General features: G+C 35.2%; 1 protein-coding gene across 1 annotated transcript in view; it reads left to right on the top strand.

The window, feature by feature from the left end:
• Positions 1-17,197, top strand: part of LOC104625711 (diphthine--ammonia ligase-like) — a gene marked incomplete at both ends in the record, with an annotated part of 100,438 nt that extends 83,241 nt beyond the window's left edge. The window contains one exon of the mRNA XM_010293410.1: positions 16,955-17,197. Coding sequence (XP_010291712.1) covers positions 16,955-17,197 — 243 coding nt within the window. The remainder of the gene's footprint in view (positions 1-16,954) is intronic.
• Between the last annotated feature and the right edge of the window lie 5,786 nt (positions 17,198-22,983).

Here is a 22,983-nt window from a genome sequence, read left to right as displayed (position 1 = left end):
CAGGAAAAGTGTTACAGATTCACGTAATGTAAGTAACAGGTACCTGCATGTGGAAATGTCAAAGTTGCCTTTTTGTAACTCCTCTCAGGAAAAATGCCTTTACTTACTAAGAAGATTAGGTGTAGTAATTGGAGAGTAATATCAAGAAGGTACCATTTTTCTTGAAAAACAAACATTCTTCAAACATCAAAGTTAAGGAATAAAACATTGCAAAAGTCTGTTAATGTTGATTGTTTTAATGTGCTTGCATAACTCTGAACATCCTGTAAATAAGTTCATCTTAAACATGAATGTACATTTAAAATGCACATGCATGTATATTTCACTTAAAATCAAATACACGTAAAGTTTCCATATGTGTCCTGATTTTTCATATTTCCCAATCAGTGCTTAAGTTTTCATCTCTGATGTGTTAATAGTATGTATATGTGAGTTTATGTTTGTTTATGTATCTCCCTGTGTGGTAATACTAAAACTAAAGTTGAAATCATCACTAGATTATCTTCCTTGTTATGCTACTGCTATAGTTTCTCAATGTTAGAACTATGTGTTTAATACAAAGCATATTCTAGATTTAAGAAATTTCTTCTTTTTCCTCTTGCATTCTCCTTTGCACCTGGATGTGAGAAGTATAAGCTAATGCCAATATCATTGTACTTTCCCACACAAAATAAGCACAAAAATTGCACAAATGCTCAAGAATATGGAGCACCTTACCCCTTTAATATTTTCTTCTTTTCAATCCAGCTGGGTGAACCCCTTAATTTAAATTTCTATTTACTGTATTTTTAAGAACGATAGTAGTTGTTCAGACTAAAACAGATCTCAGAATGATGTTTCTTTTGTGGGAACGGAAACAGGACTGTAATGCAAGTGAGAATATTTTTGTTAGGCATCTAATCCACTGAATATTTTCTCAGTAAGTTACAATAAATTTTTTATTTGTTCATCTCAATTTTTCCTTATAAAAATAGCAAGTACAGACAGGTTTGTGTTAAGCTGCTTATTGTTCAGTCACGAACTTGGAATGGGGTTGGTTGCTTGAACCCTTCTGCCTCTGCAGTACAGTATAACACAAGTCCTGATCTTGCCATTAATCACTAAGCAACTGACAGTAATGCATTCAGCAAAAACACTGGTTACACGTTTCTTGTAGTCACCATCCTCATCCAAAACCAACGGTATTATGTGCAGCTCTGTACTGTTAGGAAGTGTTTGGCTTAATCCTTTTTGTTTCATAAAATGTTCGTAAGGTTTTGTGAGCTTTCTAAAGACAGTGAAGTTTGAGAAGCCTGTCTTCCAGTTAAAAGATCATGGTCATGAGCTCAGTGAAAATCAAATGTTGTGTCCAAATTACTTCCCTAGTCTCATGCTGATTTCCAAGAAAGCACCATTTCCCACATGGATGAGACTTTATCTGCATGTTAGAAAGTTGTGTTCTTCACGAGGACGGAAGTTTTCATCCCCACCTACAAAACTATGCTGGCCACAGTCTACTGAGAGTCAGGAAGCTTTCAGCTAAGATCTGAAAATGGCGTTGGAAATGTGTGTTTGAGTAAATTAGAAAGTGACTATTTCAAATGTAAATTTTGAAGCCGTGCAGACAAACTGGAGTTTGTTAAAATTAATCAAGCATCTTTTTGAAACATCCGTCACATCATTTCTGTTACAGTAATATGTGTATGTGCATGTATTTCAGCTGTATATATGTATATATTTTACAACCAAAATTTATAAATCTTGATGCATAAATTACTGAATTCACTTAGTTGTGTGTTGCCATTAGCAAGCATTTTAGCAGTTTTAAATGACCAGCTCCTTCGAAGATGGCTGCTTTTATAGATACTACATCCTTTGAGTAATGAGCTGTTCTTTACCTTGACACTTTTCATGTCTTAAATGCTTTTAATCACATACTCCTTATATTACACTGATTACCTCAAAGAAAGTTGAAGCTTTAATGATCCCTGTTTTGTCAGTGTAAGAACTTAGCAGTACCCATCATATGATGTTATTCAGTATGACAGTTACTCAGCTTATACTTCAGGGAAGATATCAAAGCTAATATCTAGTTTGTAGTATAAGTAATCTTTCATGATTATCAGTTAGGATGATTTGGGACTGCCATTACCCCAGTGGCTCCACTATATTCAGCTTTTCTGAAGGTTTTATATTTCCGTTTGTTAGTCTTTCTACTCTGCAATTGCAGTTGCTAGAACAATAAATGTGAATATTTTTTGCTTCTCAGTCTTACATCTATACTACAAATAATAAAGTCTAAAATATAGCAGCTCACAGAAATTGTCCTCTGATATGCTTTATCTGAAAGGAAATGCAGGAGAAGATTGTCATGACTGCAGATTTATTGGACGTTTATGTGATATCTGTATGGTTATGCTAGTGTATAGTGCTAGGCTCATTTTGCAATAACTTTAAAGCCAGGGAAGTGACTGCTCGATTGACAGGCTGAAAGTAGTAATAAAAAAAGAGAGGGAAAGAAGACAATGTGCATTTACAGTAGAGACATTCAAAACTCGCTTATACTTCCTCCGGGTCATACAGATATAGAGGGAATGTGACTGACCTGGCAACTTCAGAATTTTTGATCAATTACTACTTAGCCTTCAGTGAACACTTCCAGACCCTTCGTGACTTAATCCTCACTTGCGACATTTCTGCTTAGCTTCATTTCTCTGCTTCTCAAAGTGACCGAGATATTATTATTTCTGTATAAGTAGTGATAAATATGCCTACAACACTTCATGAACAAATAAAAACAAATTTCTTCTTTCGTATCTACCCTATACGGTTAAACTGTATGAATAGATACTAATACACAGAGTCATTAATGACAACATTTGAAGGCTTCTCTGTTAGTTTAGCTAGAACTGTGTTTTTCAGGAAGCAGAAGTACAAGATAGTAAATGTTGCAAGCGGAGGTCCTAAATGGGAAAAGTGAAGACTGTTGGCCTGTGTCTTTTCCTGGGAATCCTTTCTGTCATTTTCCTGCTATTATCAGCCCTTGGTCATTTCCGCTGGATTGAAAAATACGGACAGAAATATGGAAGAGCCACAAGCACTGCTGCTCTCAACGCTTATGATTTGTGACTTTGCTCAGAGTATGTCTGACTAACCGTTCGGCTAAAATGGCAGCACTATCACAGCCATTTCAGCTGCTATCACTGTCAATCCCAATGGAACTGAATGGGTGTAATTATGAGATATTTTTAGGAAACATACTTTATAAAGACAAGACCTCTGAGGGCAATAAATTCTAGGACAAAGAGAAGGATGTGCCAGAACAATACTTTCCACTTTAAATTACATGTTTCAGTGTCTAATTAGAAAGTTCCAGTGGTTTCAGTGCTGACATCTGCTTTGTGTCATAGCAGAGAAATAGTACAGATTTTCATTCACTTTTTTTTACAGTTTTACTGTGTATTTTAATGGTATTTACACTTCACAGAACTAAAGCAAGAAAAATTTTACATTACCTTGCTTGCCTCATATATTGCGGACCAGTTATGCATCTAGAGTAGAGCTATAAACTATGGTTGCAAACTAGGTTGCAAACAAATTTTGCCTAAGGCATGAACCATAAATTAAAGTAATAATCATCTCTGTAAGAGACAACTTTTCTCCACTGCTCTTTTAAAATAAAAAAGAAAGTAGGTCAGAGAAATTTAGGATATTTTAGAGTATGTACAGTATTGTATTGTTTGCCAGCACCTAATTTACAATTACAGAGCTACATGAATATTGAAATGATTCAGCTTCCCATTATAAATGTATGTGGCAGTTTGGTTGTTGATCAGTTTATGAAGTTAATGCAAATGAAACTGTCTTCCTGTCAGCATTTGAAATATATAATGCAGTCATGTTGTATATTCAGGGACAGGCCATTGACAGTCAATTAACAAGTTTGATTGGTATGTCAACTCATTCTTTTGAATTGTTAATAGTATGTTAATAGCATTCATTTCTTTGTGCAGTCCTATTTGCAGCTTCACAGTTACAGCTATTTTTCATGATTCTGAGTAACCTAAAATAGTGCCTTAATAATAGATTATTAAACACCTGTCTGGTGTAGCTTAGGGAGGTTTTTCTAGACTGGGAGTTTGCAGTGGATCCCTTTGATATTCAAATCAACAAATGATAGCCTTTTTATTCAAAACGTAAGTTCTTTTGATGGTTAGCTTGTTAAGAAATATTCAGCTCCAGTCTGACCTGATCTGGTTTCCCATGGAAAAGATCTGATGCTGTTTGAAGGTTCATAAATGGAATGCCAATGACAATTTGTTGTTGACGTTTTGCTGCCTCAGCCTTCAGATGCTGCTGGTTGATGTGCCGCTTTAGCTTCACCAAATAATGCTTGCAGGTAAATGATCTTCTGATTGATCAGATAGTTTCAAAGCAAAGAGTTCTCTTCTGTGGTCTGTAGTCATGGTTTTTAGGCTTGGAGGGGTACTTTAAAAGATGCATCAAAGTTGACAGATGAATCTCGAGGCAAGGAATGATGGGACACCAGCAGAATTATGGGAATATTTTTTAGAGAATAACATATTAGTGAGAGTTTTGAAGACCTTCAAAGGTCTATCAAACCAGCTCCCTATAGCAGATTTATTCCTCCTTAAAAAAAAAATAAAATTGGGTACACTGGTTAACTCTCCATTTCCTGTGTTGGGAAGGTGTTGAGCTGATTTATTGTTCTCTGATGGTGTTTTAAAGGGCTTATTTGATTTGAATTTCACCGTTATCTTGTTCTGCATCCAGGGCCTAGTTCTGCAAGGTGCAATTTTTCCTTCTACTGAATTTTGCACAAAATCAAAGCATTATATCACCTTACAAGGTCAGGGTGTACAATGAATAACATTCCTTTACATAAATGTCCCTGACACCATGAGTTAGCATTACAAACAGCAAATAAAAGTATCAATTGGAGTTACTCTGTTTCTCCACCTCTCTTCATATTACATGCATTATTTTTTCATACCTTTTTTAATTCCCCATTAGTGTCCTTCCTGATTCTAACAACACAGCTATTTTTCTGAAGAATCAGACTAGCTATTAGAAGTTCAAAATATACATCACAGAAAGAGTTCATTTCTCTTCAGTTTGAGCGTTTAATTATTCACTATCAGTATGTGATATTTTTCTGCAAAAACTAATTGTTTTTTGTTGAAGAGCTATAAGACTTAACTCCTTTAGGCCTGAATGGCAGAAACCCTGAGGTTCAGAGTTAAATGCTGTGAAAAGTTATATTGCCAAATGCAAACTGTGGAATCACACATTGAAAGATGCTGTGTGTTAACTATACTTCACTGGACTTCATAACAAATAATTCTTGATGGTTGAATTTGGAACAAACTTTTTTAACAATCTTTCTTAACAATTTTTTTAACCCAATCTTTTCACAAAGCCCTAAATCATTGCTTAAAACTGATAGATGAACAGTCAAGTCATGCAACTTCAATCTTATATGTCATGTAAATAGAATGTAAAATTTATATGAGTCAGTTTCCATCACTGGAAATTTTTGCATTTTTGTGTACTTTACAAATACTGTGTGCAGTTTAGCTGATAATTAGAAGCTCTTTCTGTTGGGCTGAAAGAGCAAAACGTTAAGAGATATGTATTGTCATACAAGGTCATCTCTTCAGTAAAGCACCTATAATTTTCCTAAGCTCAAAAAGCAAAATTAGGTATTTAGACTGTTCTCAGCATAATTTGTAGACTTTGATACAGCATCTGTTTTTGAAGAGGTACTCTGTTGGTTATTTATAAAATTCAATTTAAAAGTTCAAAGATTTTGTGATAGTAATGTCATTGATATTGTTTCTAATTCATCATTCTGTGCTTAAGTAAGTTTTAACTATTATATTTCAAAGAGAACTTCCTGATCACATCTCATATTCACATTAGGCTTCTGTAGTTTTTTTATTTTATTTTCAAAAATGTAATTAAATCTACCTTCTCCACACGATTTCCATTTTATCATCTCACTTCTTTTGAAGTAGCCTAAATATTTCACAAATATTGAGTTTATATAAGATTATCTTAGTCTAAATGTTCTGCACTGTAAGGCTTATTCTGTGCTAAGTATCTTTCATGTTGCTAAATGCTTAGTATTTCAAAAAGCTAGAAGGTAACAATGAGCATCTCATAGCAGTTTGGAATACTTGGAATTTCAGTAGGTCATTTCTTTTTGGATAATGTTGCATGATCAAGGTAGAAATCATAATTGGGAATGTATGAATTTTTATTTAATGTTCATTTTTCAGATCCTTACTAGTACTTTTTGTCATAGAGAGGGATCTTTCCATCTTATATTAACTTCTAACATACTGATTAAAACACACATCAAGAAACACAACAAAGTCTTGGTGCAAGAACATGAGATTATTTAAACAAATAATTCGCTTCCAGTAGAAGACACTGAGAGATGTGCTTCCTGGACTGCCCATTGCCGCAACAGCACTGCCATTACTGGGTAAAAGAAAAATCCCAAAGCAGGGATTTGAACCTGGATCTTGGCCATATCGCAGCTGATTAACCTAATTGCGTGACTATTCTTTACTGCATTCTGCCCCTCCCTTCCTCTTATTTACCCCCTTTTAGTTTCAACACTTTGCGTTGTAGCCATTTTTATGTCGGAGAGCTTGCAATTAGTTTTTACCAGCCAAAATAGCTACTTCTATTAATAATGCAAACAAAAAGGGCTAAGCAAATGGTAAGTTTGCAAGCACTGGTTCTTGACCTCAGTTTGTGATGTAAGATAGAAACATGATTGCAGCTCGGCTGGCAGAACACAAGATACTTACTTTATTACTAATGTATCAGTTACTAATATACTGTCGATATACTGCAATTTCCAGTTCCCAACTTTTAATCTTTTAAACCATCTAGAAAATTCAGTGAAAAATAAATATTACAAGAGAACAATAAGGTGAATGTACAAAAAAAAAATTAGGATAATGTATACTGCAAGATTCTAACTCCATACCCAAATGAATATTTATTACAGCACAGAATATAATTATACAGTTACAGTCCAATTATAACACAAAATTTAAATATAATTTGTTACAGAAACTTAATTTTTCAATGGTACAAGTTACCACTTAGTCAACAGGTAACTTCTTGTCATGAAGTGCTGCCAATCTAAGAGAAAATCTGCCCTCTGAATGGTACATAATAAAACCTGCTTGATTGCACATTTAGGAATTCAGTGATATTTTATATAGGGATGTTGTCCACACTGCAATTCTGATAAAAGGTCAGTGTTTAAGGGTACAACAAATAAAAGTTGCGAAAATGTGTTTGAATGAGCTTATTTAGTGTATTTCTGAGATTGTTGCTGTCTTTCTCTGACTTCCATTACCTTGATTTTGTTCTAACTGTTAGGAATCTTTAGATTTTAGGATAGGCAATTGCATGCATTTAACAAGGGCACTACTTTCCTAATGCATTTTTTTTTCTTGGATTGCACTTCATGAACATTGTATCTCAGATTATATGAGAATGTGTAATATATTATCACTGTCAAATTGCAAATTCTTTAAATGTATAGATTGGGTCATGTTTTACTTCTCAGAACACAGAATTTTAACTACGGGCTCTCGCTCTACTACTGGATTTTGCAGATTTTGCAGCTGATACCATGGGGTTACTAATACCACCAGGAGTCAGGTTTAACTGATGATGCAGAAAAGATAATATGGCATTAGTTTGGCCTAGAATATTAAATGTATTGGTGGATCTTTGTTACAAGTTTTAGTTTCTATAAGCATAATCAGAATTTGACTTACATTTTTGCATTGGAAGGTGGGAACCTAGAGAAAGGTATTATGTTGTGTAAAAAATTATCATCACTGCAATATGAATAAATAGGTAAAAGATTGTGATAAATACTACATATTGTATATGTTATATTCTATATGTGTTACTATTACATATACTGTACATGTATGTGTAATTGCATGAATAAGTCTCCATTGATTTCCACTGGGAGGTGGTGGGTATGTCTATTATAAATTAGACTTCTGCTCTAAATAATCTTTGATGTACGTTAAAATCTTTTATTGTTGATTATTATTTAGGTTGTCATAGATATAAGTAAAATCCATGTGAGACTGGGTATACATAGACAATAGGTAAAGTTCAAAACCACACTTGTTTGACTAGAATGAGAACTACCACTTTTAGCTTAGTAATACTGTTATTACAGTTAACTGTTTTCAAACAGATTATTGGTTTTATGGAACTGGTTCTTTCCTGTCTCCCAGTTATTGCAAACCAGTATCCTAAAGCAGCCAGTGATATTCATGAAAAGCATATTTTGAGTAAGAATATTAAGACAAGTGATGTCTGGGAACAAAATCTTTTCTGTAAGAATAGAATGTCACGGTGTTAATGTGTTTCATACACTGTGAATTACTGTCGTGTGATGAACAGCTTTCACCTTTCAATAGAGTGTTTTCTCTGCCTAACTGTCCCTCTTCTGTTTATAATCACACTAACCTTTTTGACAGTTTGTGTGAGTAAGGATTGTAAAGACAGGTAAGGGATTGAAAAAACACAACTCACTCTTCATAGGCTTTTATGACTGCAATCTTGATTCTGCTTGGATGCTCTGTTCTAGAAGAGTGGTACATCCTTAAGCAGTAGCACCCTTATTGTTAGTAGAAACTTCAACCTAGAAATCTCTGCTGCAGTGACATTTCACTGCAGTGATAGTTCAACTGCACATTCTCAGTAGAAACTTCAGTTAATGTGGGAAGGGTATTATGAGATCCCTTTCTAAGGAGATTGTGTGTTTAAGGATGAAAGCAGAGACAAGGTTTGTAATATAAACACATATAGGTATATAAGGATATAACATCACTTTATCTTTTTTATTTATCTTCCTTTAGAAGATATTGTGTGTGTGGATACAATTACCTTATAACCTCTCTTTTATTATATATGCTCTTCAGTCCACTAGAACTGTAAGCATAGATAGAGAAAAATGTAGAAATCAAGATGGGAGGAATGTCACATGAACTTGCTAGCTATATATTTTATTTGTTTCAAACAGAACTGACAAAGAAAGAATGCTGATGTATTATAAAGCCATCCTTATCCAAGTAAATTTAGAGTAATAGTCATAAATAGCAAAACCAGAAATGAACTGTGTGGGAACCCCAAATGAATGCTTATGTAACCTCATGTAAGGTTTAGACATTTTCCATTTAACAGAGGAGAAAAAAAGTTTTTTTTAAATTTTTATATCTTTACCCTGGCAGATTAAAATGCTTTTCATACTTTGAATGCAGCTATGCTAGCCTGTAAACTGAAGATCAGTGTTAAAGATGAAATCATCTCTGAATAATCATCTGAAACTTTGATATCACCTGATCTTTTACAGCATTAATTTTGAAATATGGAATCATACCTTTCCTAAAGGGTATGGTACTAGTTTCTGATATTTTAGAAAATGTCACACTTTCATCAGCCAAGGGTAGGTGTTAACTAACCCTGGAACAAGTATTTGGTAGATCTGATTTGGTTAGACCTGTTTCACACTGAGACTGTCTCTTCTTTTGTCCTACACTGAATTTGCTTCTAGTAAAGAGCAGTTATGATTTAATATAAACTGTTCAGCACTTCTGCAGCCAAGTTTTCTCCCTTGTTATGAATATCTGTATTCCAAAATATTTTTACCATATGTTCTGGCATGAGTTTTCATTTCTTTTAAGTTAAGTCTCATTTTCTTATTTCCTGCCTTTATTTCAAACCTATCTGTGTCCATCTTTATTATTTCTACTGGTGCACATTCTAATTTAGTATCCTCTGTGGGTTTCATCACCATCCTGTTAATCCCGTCTTCCATTGACTTAATGAAGATGTTAAAATCAGGCCTAATATATACCAATCCCTATGGCACCCCACGTCAGTACATTGCCATTTTCATTACTCTCTCCTTACAGACTATCAGCTAGTTAACAGCATTTATGATTAGGAAAATTAAAAATAATTTTCAAATATGCTCTATCAGATATTTTAAGAATCCAGTTGAATTACAACCATTATCATCCCTTATCTATCCATATATAACTAATTAAACAATCAACTGTGGTGGACATAATATGCATTTTCTAAAAATGCAGTGTCTATTCATTGCTCAGTATTCCATGTCCGTATTGAGTCATTTGCATCGCTTTTACACTTTTAGATACTAATCTTTTCAACCTTGTTTTTCTGGACCCTGAATACACCTTTACTTTACTTGGTAAATATTGATTTAAGTCTCTCATTCCCCATCCCAACCCCAATTGTTGTGGAATAAACTAATCTTAGGGTTGGGTTTTTTTCATTTGTTTTGTTTGACATCTTTATTCAAACTGATACGCATAAGAAATGAGTAACTGATAACAAATTTGGAGGTTTTACTCCATCTTTTAGATAAGGTATGTTCATAAAGCTGCATGTTCTGCAATTTTTCACAGTTGGCAGTGGTTGTGTGAGAACTTGTGATTTTTTTCAAAAGCTTGAGAGGAAATGGTAGGCTTTGTAAAAGGTGACAGAGTAATGGTCATGAAGACTAGAATTCCACTGTTCCAAGGAAGAAATGCATCAAAGATTAATACTCTTGTTACCTTGCTCATTTTCAAGTAGAGAGGCTGGTTTTTTTCTATTTAGGAAAAAACTATCCTTTAGGATGTAGAGAATAGTTTCTCCCCTATGGCAATTAAGTCTTTGAACTGTCTACTGTAATTTTCCACAAAGGAACAATATGTACCCTCTGTGCCAGTACAGGACGTTGGCCAAAATATGCAGAGTAAGTAAAGAATATTTTACCTTCATTTGCTTCGTTTCCTCTCTGTGTATTGAATAGTCTAAGGGGACCAAAATGAGAGTCCTGGAGAAGACTTCAGACTAGGTCTCATGCCCACATGGATATGTTAGATGACAAACCTTTTTCACCCACTTTATTGCAACCTTTCCTAAATGTTTGTAACTACAGCTGCTCGCTTTAAAAGCTAGGTTTATTTTTGCTTTGTATCTTCTACTCACTTGGAATGTAAATGGCAGCTTTTAGGGTGTGGTTTTTTGTGAAAATTTCAGTTTCTGAATCTTTGTCTTCTGTAAATCAGGAGTGTGTGGTTTTTATTTTGTAGAATCATAGAATAGTTTGGGTTATTTCCATCAGTTGTAGAGCAGAATAAAATTGATTTGTCATTGATCAAGATTTAAGTATAACTAACACATTGCTAAAAATAGGTACGCAAATATTCCAATTTTCTATGACAGGATAGAATAGTTTTTTAAAAATGGGTTTCAAGCTGAAATTTTCATCATACCTTCTCTTAAGCTTTCTGACCTGATTATCCCTCTCAAGTCCGTGCATATAGCATTTTTTTAAACTTCAAGGTACTACAGAACTTCAGGAATGTATTGTATGAGATTGCCTGCTGTAAATCTATCAGTCTAAAGGCTCAATTTGAATTATTTGATTTTTAGAGGATTGCAGAGGTGTTTACAGTTGGGCAGCATAGAGTATGAATAGGAGGTATTTGGATGTAGTTTTCTGAAGTTGATTTAGTATTCATAACAGTCATGTGGCTTCTTCAGATGTATTGTCGAGTTACTAGCCTTCTTAAAGAACTGCCGGGTTTTGTGCTGCTCAGTGTATGCATACTGCATGACGTGAAACTTCTCTTTCTTATAATTTCCAATTAGGAAATGCACAACAGCTTTGGGTGTGTTGATAGCGTTATGACACTGTGCTTACTGTCAAATATGACTTTGTGGGACAGTGTACCTTAATTTTGCTGAACTGCAGATAAAAAAATTATTCAGCCTGGTTTAGCAGCCATGAAATTGCAGTATTTTATTTCAGTTCTTGATAAAAAATGTCCTGTGAATTTTCAACCCACAAACATGGAAGTTCAAAGGGAAAAATTTAAATCACACTAATGAAATAAACTTTAATAGTGAAGAACAATGCAAAAGGATGAATGTTTTATAGTCTTGTATCTTAGATGATCAAATACATTTTGAAACATATGAAGCTCCATCCCAAAATGAGGGTTAGCAAGCTGGAGCTACAGCATTTGAAAACTGAGTTATAAATCTCTGAAAATTGTGGAAACGTTACAGCTATTTCAGTAAGATAGCAATAATATGCTATTGATTAATTATATTTTTTTGACCTAACTAAGAAAAAATGTTATTTTATTTAAAGGAACATTCTGGAGTTTTGAGTATGATATGCAAGCGTTTTGCTAAGTTATACATGGATTCTTATAAGTGTCAATTTTTTAGTCAAAGATAATCATAGCTTTTTTTTTTTTTTTCATTTAGGAATATATCCTTCATCTTTTAGCTATTGATTACTGCACACAATTTTCTCAAAAGAAAGCCTGTATCAAACTATGTGTGATCAGCTAATTGATGGAATTTTTGGACTACAAATTTGTAACAGTTCAAGAAAAACATGTGAATTATATTGAAGGTTGTGATGTATTAGAACCATGTTAGTCAGATACAATTCGTGTTTATGGTGTGAATTCAAAGCTTTTCAATTAGCGTTGTCTAAACTGTACCTTTAAAACTTTATTCACACTAGGTAGTTGAATAAAAGATTTCACATTGCAAAAAGCAATTTTACCATCATTAGCTAAAATAAGAGGGCCCTAGGAAGAAAGGATTATCATATATTAAATAAAAAGTTCACCACCTTACAGCTTTAATCCCGTTAGAAAAGATGATTTCTATCTAACTTAATCAGCCAGAGGTCTTTATTGCCTGGAGTATTAATTGATTTAGGTCTTCATTAAGGTCAGAGGTACACATGGCTGACTGGAGGCAGCCTATTAGCGCGTTGTCAGTTATGCTTATTTACATTGACTGAACGTAATGGTGGGTTATTTCACTGTTAGGTCAGGGGGTCACTGAATCTTTTGTGTACCCTGACCCGTTAAAGGGCAGCAGTCACTCAGCCACCGAACTGCATTCATAACAAAGATTTGGCTGATTGCATATTGACTCCATCCTTTCCAAGAATCAACGCGTTTGTTCGTATGGCGGCACTACTAACATTGGCCTAAATACCTGGGGGTGCGTGGTTGAAATGTCTCTGTTAGAAGTTCTCTGCAATTTTTGTATTATGTCAGTTAATCACTAACATGTTTTAATAATACCAGCAGGAAAAGTTTCATAAAGTTTCAATAGTTGCTGTTGGCAACTAATTAAAATTAAAAAAAAAACAACTCAGTACGTGTCCATAGGTATCCTATTACTTCTGTTTCTTTCTGAGTAGCCATAATTATAGCTTTCTGTTGCTAATTAGCAGCTTAAGTTAGTCCTTATGTCCAATTAGGTCTGTTTTTCTCATTGTTTCTTTTCCTGAATTATGTTTTGTGGGAGATATGTTGTGTCCTTTTGGTAACTTAAAATACTGTTAAAAACTTTTTCATGAGATAGAACACTTCAAAGTGGCACCAAGCATTCTTCTGACTTTTCCTTTCCATGGTACCCGTAGATGCTTTTTTTCTGCTTTCCTAAAAGTGACTGCAGCTTAAAAAAAAAAGTGAAATAAAATAATAGTTTGCTACTATACTGTCTTCTCTCTGTATTAGCTGTGATTTAGCTCTATATTATACTTAATTCCTGCAGCATAGCTCCACTATGAAAAAGCAGTAATTCTCAAATAGGAGCCTAGCGTTCCTATCTGAGTGTGGATTGCATAGTCTGAGGTAATGATTGTGCACTGAATTCCCTTGATTATTTATGGTTGTACTGAGCAAAACAGCTGCTAAACTATTATGTTAGCTTATGAAAACTCACCTTTCATTGAACTTGCAGTGATACAAATGAAAATAAAAAGGGAAGAAGTATGGAATCGCATGAGGCCCCACTTATAAGCTGCTTACTGCTGTGGATCTATATTGGAAATAAATTGGTACAAGTGAGCATCTCAGTAGTACAAGTTTTTTTTATTTCTGGTTTGTCAGATCTTTAATGAAATTTTAGCACTGTAAATATGTGTATGGGCTGCAGTGAAAATTAAATCATCAGTGTAAGCTGAGACATCTAGTGTAAAAATACACATCCACTATATTGTAGTTTTGTTTCTATGCTGAGTTTCCTGGACATGTGAGTCCTCTAGACTTGATACACTGTGAGTCTATAGCCTGAAAGATCTTCTGTTATCCTTGGAGCATCCTGTAGATGCTCCAAAAAGATAAACTGTTGCAAGGTTCTAGCAGGGTTTTGCAGAACACTTTCACAACACAAGGACTGACACCATACATTGTGACATCTCCCGTCGTGAGATTTCAGTACTGTGAACAAGTTATTATGATGTCTTCCCTGTTTTAAATCCTTTTTACCCTGTTAACAATTCTCTGTATAATGCTTCAAACATTCTAGAGACAACCTCTTGAAATCTGCTAAAACAGTGTTTGTACTGGTTTGCTGCTTTGCCCCTGCTGATTGTTTATTTATGCTGCTTTGCATGACCAAGTCACTGGGAAAAAGAAGAGGAACATCCCTCCTCCTTCCCTTATCCTAAATTACATCCCCCTGAAATACATTTGCTTCAAACACTGTGGCCGTGTTTTGACCCTTTTTCCCTCTTTCCCCCTTGCATCCACCCTTCCATAACATGGTGGCATGTTAGGAACACTTTTTCTATTAATCGCGTCTTAAGATACAAACAAGTATGTTAGGAACAGAGAGATTTTTTAAATTGTTTTTTAAAGAGCTCTGCAAAATTCCTACTGGATCTGTGCCAGAAGTGGTGCCAATTTTGCTCAAATCCTTCCGAGATTTTTTCTGACCTTGCTTATGACCAGTGGGGCTAATTGTATCAGAACTATCCAGGATACTTTAAGCAAGTGCTATCTTAGTCCATATTTCAAAACAGTGACAGATATTTTAGCGTTAATTAGTATTCATATTATGTCTCAAACAATCTGTTCAAGAATAGGGGAAGTGAACTGGTTGAACAGCTCTTCTGTCTACTTAATAATTAACATGGGTGATGCATGGAAAACCAGCAGCCCAACAGGAAAAAAAGGAAGAAATATTGCCAGTGTGATTTTTTTCTGTAGAAGTATAAACTACCTGTATTGGAGGTTTTGACTAATGCATGGATTTCACTTTGCAGAGGTGAAAATGAATGGCTTGCTTTAAAAACAAACCTGTGCCCTTCTGAATCATATCTTCCTGATTTTGTTTCTCATCTTGTCAGTATGCCACTTGGTAGCTGGCTGGACTCCCTTGTTCAATGGCACATATTTTAAAATAGCACTGTAAAAAAACCCAGACCATTTGTTCCTACAAACCAAAATATTACTTGCATTTTTTTTCCAAATTCAGGATTATATATAGCATTATCAAAACAATATTTCAGCTATTTTAAACAATTTAAATAGTTGATGGGTGTCAGTTGATATGTTTCCTCTCTGCCTCCTCCCCCTCTTCAGCTGCTAAGCATAGAACTTGTATGCCAAATTGTGTAAGATGCTCTTCCAATAGTTACATGTGTGAGTCTTTTGTGAGACACAGACAGTTATGAGGACAGATTTTGAGTTGCATATGGGTCTGTCACATGGTTTGATTGCCATGTCTTCTAGGACACAGATTTCTTTTTTAATTATTCTTAATTCTGAGGAATTTTTACAGTTTATACAGTAAGTTCTGCAAAATTCTTCCTAAAGATTCCTTGCACAGTCCATTTTCCCTCTCTTTACTCCTAGCAAGATGCTTCATGTGCTGACTTCAAAGCTGCTTACGCCCACCTTACTTCCCACTTCTATACTTAGCTTTCTTTTGATATTGAATAAAATTTACTGCTTCACTGATCAGAAAGTGTTCAGACTTTCTAGAGCAGCATAAGAGGATGAAAAGTTTTGATATTTACATTAAGATTTTATAATAAATCTTTGAGATGTCTGAATAGTAAGAATAAATGTTTCCTTTGCTGGCTTTCCTTTGCTGGCTGCTGTTAAAAAAGTAGGTCTTCAGAGTGTTGCCAGGAAGACTTTGGAAAATTGGCCCAAAGTAACTGCACTGCAGATCCGCTTGAAACACGTGTTGATGGTATATCTGGCCACCCATTTAATTCCATCTTCAAAAGATGAACCCATCTTTTTGGTCAAGTGACATTCTTCTACATCTTATTTTCAATCTGCAGTTTCCTTTTACCTTCTGATGGATTATCATGACTTTTTTCGTACACAGTCTTTAGCTGTTCTGAAGTATTATTTTTCTAGTATTTTTATTAGTTTATTGAAGACATTACAAATATGTACTTATACTTTCTTATGTATACTTATGTAAAACAAAGCTTAACTTAAGACCTAGAAGACTTTAAAAAAATAGCACTGAGCCAAAGATTGTGTGCATCATCACTCAAAAAAAGAAAGGAAGAACATATTTGACCGTGTTGGGGCATCGGTGTGATACAGCAGCTGTAACAGTAACATCAGATATTATTGTTTTGAGCTGACATGTACATCCATGTATTAACTGTTATGTTAAAGTTTATTTCAGTGCTGTGTTTCTATATTGTAGTTAAGTCCCTACCAAAAATTATCTTTAGACTGGCATGTTTGCTCCATGTGTGGAAAACGATGGCAAAGAACATATTACTTGCATTTTTTTTCCAAATTCAGGATTATATATAGCATTATCAAAACAATATTTCAGCTATTTTAAACAATTTAAATAGTTGATGGGTGTCAGTTGATATGTTTCCTCTCTGCCTCCTCCCCCTCTTCAGCTGCTAAGCATAGAACTTGTATGCCAAATTGTGTAAGATGCTCTTCCAATAGTTACATGTGTGAGTCTTTTGTGAGACACATTTCTTAGTGTTGAAAGAAACTACCTGGAAAAGAGAAAAGTTCTTCCCTTGCCTTCTGTACACTCCCCAGAATCTTATTTACTTAGTTTTATTTTCTTCTAGGTTGGAGATGTTCTCTACTGTGCTGGACAGATTGCTCTAATACCTTGTACGATGCAGCTTGTTAGCGGTGGCGTATGGACTGAGGCCATAGTTTCCCTCCGTCATGTTGAGCGAGTTCTTCAAGCTATGAGCCGGGAGACTGCACTCCAGCATGTCATCACAGCCAGCTGCTATGTAACTGACAGCAAGCACATCCCTGTTGCTCTTTCTATATGGCAGAAGAAATTAAGAGAATGTAAAAAGGTAGCTGTGATATCCATTTTCTTCTTTCTGAGTCGTCTTTTTTTTCCCCCTAAGTCTTGTAGTATCAGAATTTTCTCAGTACATTTCATAGGGGTTCAAGTAAAGCTGATATTATAAGGTTTGATTGAGCTGTTATGTTCTGGCTTATAAGCGGTTGTGCACAGCTGAGAAAGAAAATTGCTTAATAGAAAGTTTTATTCATCACTAACTTCGTCTTAATTCCCCAAAGCAGTATGTTAAAGAACTCTTAAAGAGAAGTCAATTCCTCCAACAAAAAATGTGAACAATGCCTTATCTGAATTACCTCTGCCCATATATTTTACATAATAGGAACTGGGCATTTTACTTCAACTTTAGTGAGTTGTTCTGTTGAGGTTTTTTCCCCCACTCTTTCTTACAAGCAATATTGTCTTGACAACTGAGTTTAGCAGTTTACTGCTCATTATTTATTATTCAGCTGAACTTCTAAGACCAGATCGGGGTGTGCCTGTCTATTGGCTGACCCTAGATTATCTCTAATAGCATAACAGTTTGCACAGTGATTTATAATGATACCATAATCATTTCTATTACGTGTACCATTTTTCTTAAATAGCCACAGAACACCCTGCAAGCATTAAAAAGGTAATGGCCGCAAATCTTGTAAATAAAACATAACTTCTCCACAAATGAGTAAAAAAGAGTAGTAACTACATAATTGCTATATAATTTAATATAACTTAATTATTATGGTTTCTCAGGGAAATGCATGGCTTGGAAGCATAGCATATGTTAATATTGCCATAAAAGAAGGAAAAATGCACCTGAAACTTTCCTTCTATTTGCCTTCACTTTAAGTCTCTGCACTAGGCACTTGTCTTTCTGAGTAGAGATGTAGGCTTTACTTAGAAGCTTACACATTCAACCTTGATTTATTAACAAAGGGCCCTTTCAACAGTGTTTACTACTCCTCCAAAACTGAGTGTATTGAATCTGAATTCAATTCAGATTTTTAAATTCAATTCATTTTTTTGCTATGTGACTGCTTAGTAACAGGTACCATGACCATGAAGCCTACGTGCTTTCTTATTTGTAATAAATATGATTTGAAAGCAGTTTGGTGGTACTTGCCAGTTCTTTGAAACTTTTCCTTTTTCCAGCTGGAATCTTTTAGGTCTTCCATAGTTATTATACATACCAGTCACTCTTTATTGAATCTTTTATTTCTTGCACTTACTGAAATGGCTAGGCAGTACTTTCTTAGCTACATGAAAAATATTGATGAGGTTGCTTGCTTTTGGGCTATTACTAGTATCTGGCCCATGTTACTTTTTTATTGTTCAAGCCATAGCTTAAAAAGTTGATTGCTGCCTACCATACTTCCATGAAGAGTTAGTTGCCTAACAGTTTTCAGGAATGTTTAAGAAAAAAACATCCTAGAAGAGCATCAAACAATCCTAGAGGATGTTCCTCAATCTTATGCTGTGCTTATCAGATCATAAACATTAATGACAATATCAGAAAGAGCAAAAGAATATTAGCAGAGGAAGTAATATGTGCCGCAACATGATCTAAAAATGCTTGGAAAAAAATAAAGTATCAGTGGGAATGCGGTATTATTAGCAGCCAGATGTTCCCATTTACCTATCATTTTATCAATAGGAGGTTCAGATAGAGGAACTGAATTTTTCCTCAGGTTATGCATACTTTTTTGATTAGTAAGGGTTTGTGCACACAGCAAAGCAGAGAAAAAAGATGTATCAAACACTTCTGTTACAAGGAACCAGAGGGAGGAATTATCCTTCCCTGAAAAGACAATTATCCTGCTCATGGAAATAGAAATTTTGTTTTGGAGAAGAAGCACTAGCTGGCATGGTGTTAGGAGAATTGTTTGAAATTTGGAAGAACTTTGTAAAATGACTGATAAATTGTAGGACAGTTGTACTTCTCTTTCACTTATTCCACAGAATTGGTGAAAACAGGAAATGTAGTTTTTACACCTCTTAATATTTTCTTTGAAGCAGTCTGTGGAGTGCTGTAAGATACTGTCTTTCTGTGTGGAAGCCAGAACACAGTAGCTTTACTCTGAAGGCACCTGTATTGAAGAGTTTAAGTAGCATATCCCTTACTTGTGTGGTTTTATTTTTTGGTATCCCAATACTAGTACAGGCAGTTCTGTCAGATACCATGACATGAAATAATCGTCTGGTTTTTTGCAAGTAAACTAAGTTAGCCAAACTAAAAGTATTTTATTATTCTTGAACTGTATTTCAAGCAATGGCCAAAGGCCTAAATCAATAACAACCTACCGATTACTTAATAAGAACAAATGGTGTCTCAGTTGAAATTTGTCTGCTTCTGTCATCCATGGAAAAAGGAGTTTGTTCGTGCAAACAAAACAATGCAGCTCAGAGCTCATTTCTTGTAAACTAGACATCATAAGCCATAGAACGGATTATGTTTTAAAGATGGATTTTAGACTCTACATTTCTGTTTGTTGAATGTTCTGTATTTAATAGCAAAATGATGGTATATTAAGATTGAGGTATTTGTATTTAACACAGTGACCGAATCATATACATTAGAACTACCAAAGTGGTTTTTTTAGAGCACCAAAAATGATTAGCATTCTGTCATATAGTGATGTCTGGTAAATATCCCCTACAAAAATAATACTGTTCGGCAACTTCAGTTGAATCATTCGACATATTTGATATCAGTAGTCTGTAAAGCACAAAAGGGATTGTCTAAATTGTTTAGGACGCATATAAATTTGGCCTAACAGAACATAATATGAAGTGTCAGAATTGTTCTCTGGATGTGTTTATATAACACAAAAGGTTTACTTCTAAGAGCATGATGCGGGCACAGAGTTGGTCAAAGCTTTGTCTGAAATAAGACCACAGGGTCAGACACAGTTAGTTGGACTTTAGAGGACTTCTTGTCATATTATTGACAGTGACAAGTGTCTCCTGGGAACTTCTTGTATTCTGATGAGAAAGATAAATTGAGTGTGTTTCAGAATAACGAAATTATTTCACTGGTGACCAGAGGAGTGTCTCTAGTGAGCATCAAGGATGGGAGGGGACTGTAAGAGGGGGAGAAAATAGTAACGGTAAGCAGGCTGGACCCCCTGGCAACTTCTGACTTGTTTCAGTCACGCAGTCTCTGGCCCCTTCATTATTCCAGCACCTTTCCTTGCTTCCTACACAGCTCCTTTCCACTGCTGTCATCCTGATTTCCCTCATTCCAGCTGGCAGCTCAGTGTCTGTGCTCCCAGCACCATTCCCTGCAGCCCCCTCCCTCCAGTATAATCCCAAGCATTGCCTCCCTGAACTCGTTACCCACAGCCGTCAAAGGTTGTGTCCCAGAGCTGGAATCCAGCCCCTGTCCCTCTCTCTTCTTCCTTCCCATGTTAGTTTGAGTCGCAGTGTCGTTGGAAAGGGCATTTGGGGTGACAGAGGAAACAGAAGTCTGGTGGAGGAATGGAAGGTTGTAGTAGGACTCCACCGTGGAGAAAATAAAAATAGCAGGGAGGGAGGGGTAAGAAAGGAGCCTCACTGCTTTTGAGGTCTCACTCAAAAAAATATACTTAATCACTGGGCTAATGAAAAGATCGTTGGATCAACATTTTGAATGCACACAAGAGATATTTCCTTCGTTAAAACTAAGAGGATATTGTAGGAACTGAGGTCTAGAGAAAGGGGGGAAGGTAGGCATTTAAGTTCTGTGGATGGATATGGCTGCATTATTGTTAAGTAGTGGTTGTTGGAGAAATTAAGGTATAGTTAAGGGAATCAGTGGTGAAAATCAAAAGACAAAACAGGCTACAGTTGTAGAAATTAAAATCGATTTGAGGGAAGCGGTAGTTAAAACCAAAAGAAAAAAATGAGGCTGCAAAAATAGCATAAAGACAATTATGCAAACAAATAATCAAAACCAAAACCTAGGAAAAATAATTGGAGTTAACAAATACAAGCCAGCCATCAGCAGCTTCCCCCCACCCTATTTTTAAGTTACCCCTTCCACAGTTTCTCTGTGATTCCCAGGCACACTTTTGGACATTTTGACACTCTTGAGGAGATGTATTTAGGGACCTTCTCTAACATACCTAGTCAGAAATAGTAAAAATTGTGTGGTAGAACAGTTTCTGCCTAATCCTAATTTAGAGCTTCTTCTTCTTTTTTTTTTTTTTTTTTTTAAGCAACCAGGGGAAAAAAGCTTATAGCATTGCTAAAACTTTCTGGAAGAAGAACTGACAGTTTTCCAATTAAGTCTCATCTTGTGCTTTTCTTTACTTCACATCTTTTAATGACAGTGTCATGTAATATGATGATTTTCTAAGCGGTTTTGCTAACTCATTCAGCAGAGTAATCAATAGAAAAAAATAAGCCAGATGGGTTGTAGTTCATTTGTATTGGGTGGGACAGATGGCATTATTGATAGATGGAAATAATCCAGATAATTATTGTATAATGATATAACAGTGACTGTGCCTGCAAAATTTTATTAATTTACTTTGTGTACGCACTTGATTCAGTAGGGGTTGAGTTGTACCGTTCAGACTGTATTCCCACTATATTTAGTTGGGAGCTAAGTCCACCCTCTACCTTCTTTTTCCCCTCCCCATGGGCTTCCCATGCAGAACCATCCCTGTAGTACCTTGTTAGCATATTTCAAGTGGTGGATCGTACTTCTGTCCGTACAATAGACTCCACTAGAGTAACTGAGGTGGGCAAGATTATGATTACTTTTTTTTTCCTAGCTCTGAATGCCTGCTTTTTACTTTATTTTAGTGTCCTCACCAATACAAAGAAGAAACATGCTGTACTGTCTCCAAATTCCAGGCATTCCAGCTTGTTTAACTGCTGTGTTTTATTCTTTTTACATCTTGCTAATCCCCAGCAAGATTTGGTATAGCTAGGCCACTAAAATATATCAATTTTGATAAACTGTGTAATAGATACTGGTTTGGGCTGTTGCTATTCAAATGTATATTCTATGGCAAAGTATTATTAATTCATTTTTTATATGTGTTAAGAGCATATTAACTTACAGAAAAAATTGGAGGCCGTTTGGTGCTTTTGAAATACAGTTGTTGATCAACATGACTGAAAGATAAAAATGAGTTTCAGTTGTTATTTTGGTGTGATGGCATATACAGAACTCGGAGGCAGATTTTCCAGAACTATCTGAAATGTTATCTCTGATTTCTTTGTTAGAAAAAGAAAAGTATAGGGAAATACTTTAGTACATTTAGTACACAATGTTCTGTTAGCAACACGAAGTTTAGGACTGCCTGTATTTGTAAGTGAACCCAAAATATTGATGACGTGAGATTTTGAAACAGTGAAAACAATATATTTTGTTAAGATTAGAAGACAGGGTTGCATAGAAAGATAATACTTAATGTAATTGCAAGATTTCTTAATAGCTGTAAGACCACTAGCTTATATGTTTTGCCTCAGCAATTCATTTTATATATACTATATTTTTCTTTAGATGATGATATTACACGAGTTCCACTCAGAGTTATTTTATTAGGCGGCTGCCAATATATTTTCCATTCTCAGCAATGAAAAATCTACCTGGTGAAATACTTCCCATGAGATGGAAAAAAAAAGTGTCTTTTGGCTTTTATAACACAACTTGCATTTGGGCTTCAGTTGTCTAGTCATTTGCCTCCAATAAATTCCTGACCACATGTACTACAAACTTTCGAAGTTGTCCAACCCACCTTCCTCTGACAGAAGCTTTCTTTTGTTACGGTAAGCATACCCCAGGCAACGCTCCAGGCTTGGGGAGGA

This window comes from Phaethon lepturus, unplaced genomic scaffold (assembly GCF_000687285.1).
Source record: "Phaethon lepturus isolate BGI_N335 unplaced genomic scaffold, ASM68728v1 scaffold5918, whole genome shotgun sequence".
Lineage (NCBI taxonomy): Eukaryota > Metazoa > Chordata > Aves > Phaethontiformes > Phaethontidae > Phaethon > Phaethon lepturus.
The sequence above is the reverse complement of the archived record's forward strand: the minus strand, read 5'-3'. Positions and strand labels throughout refer to the sequence as shown.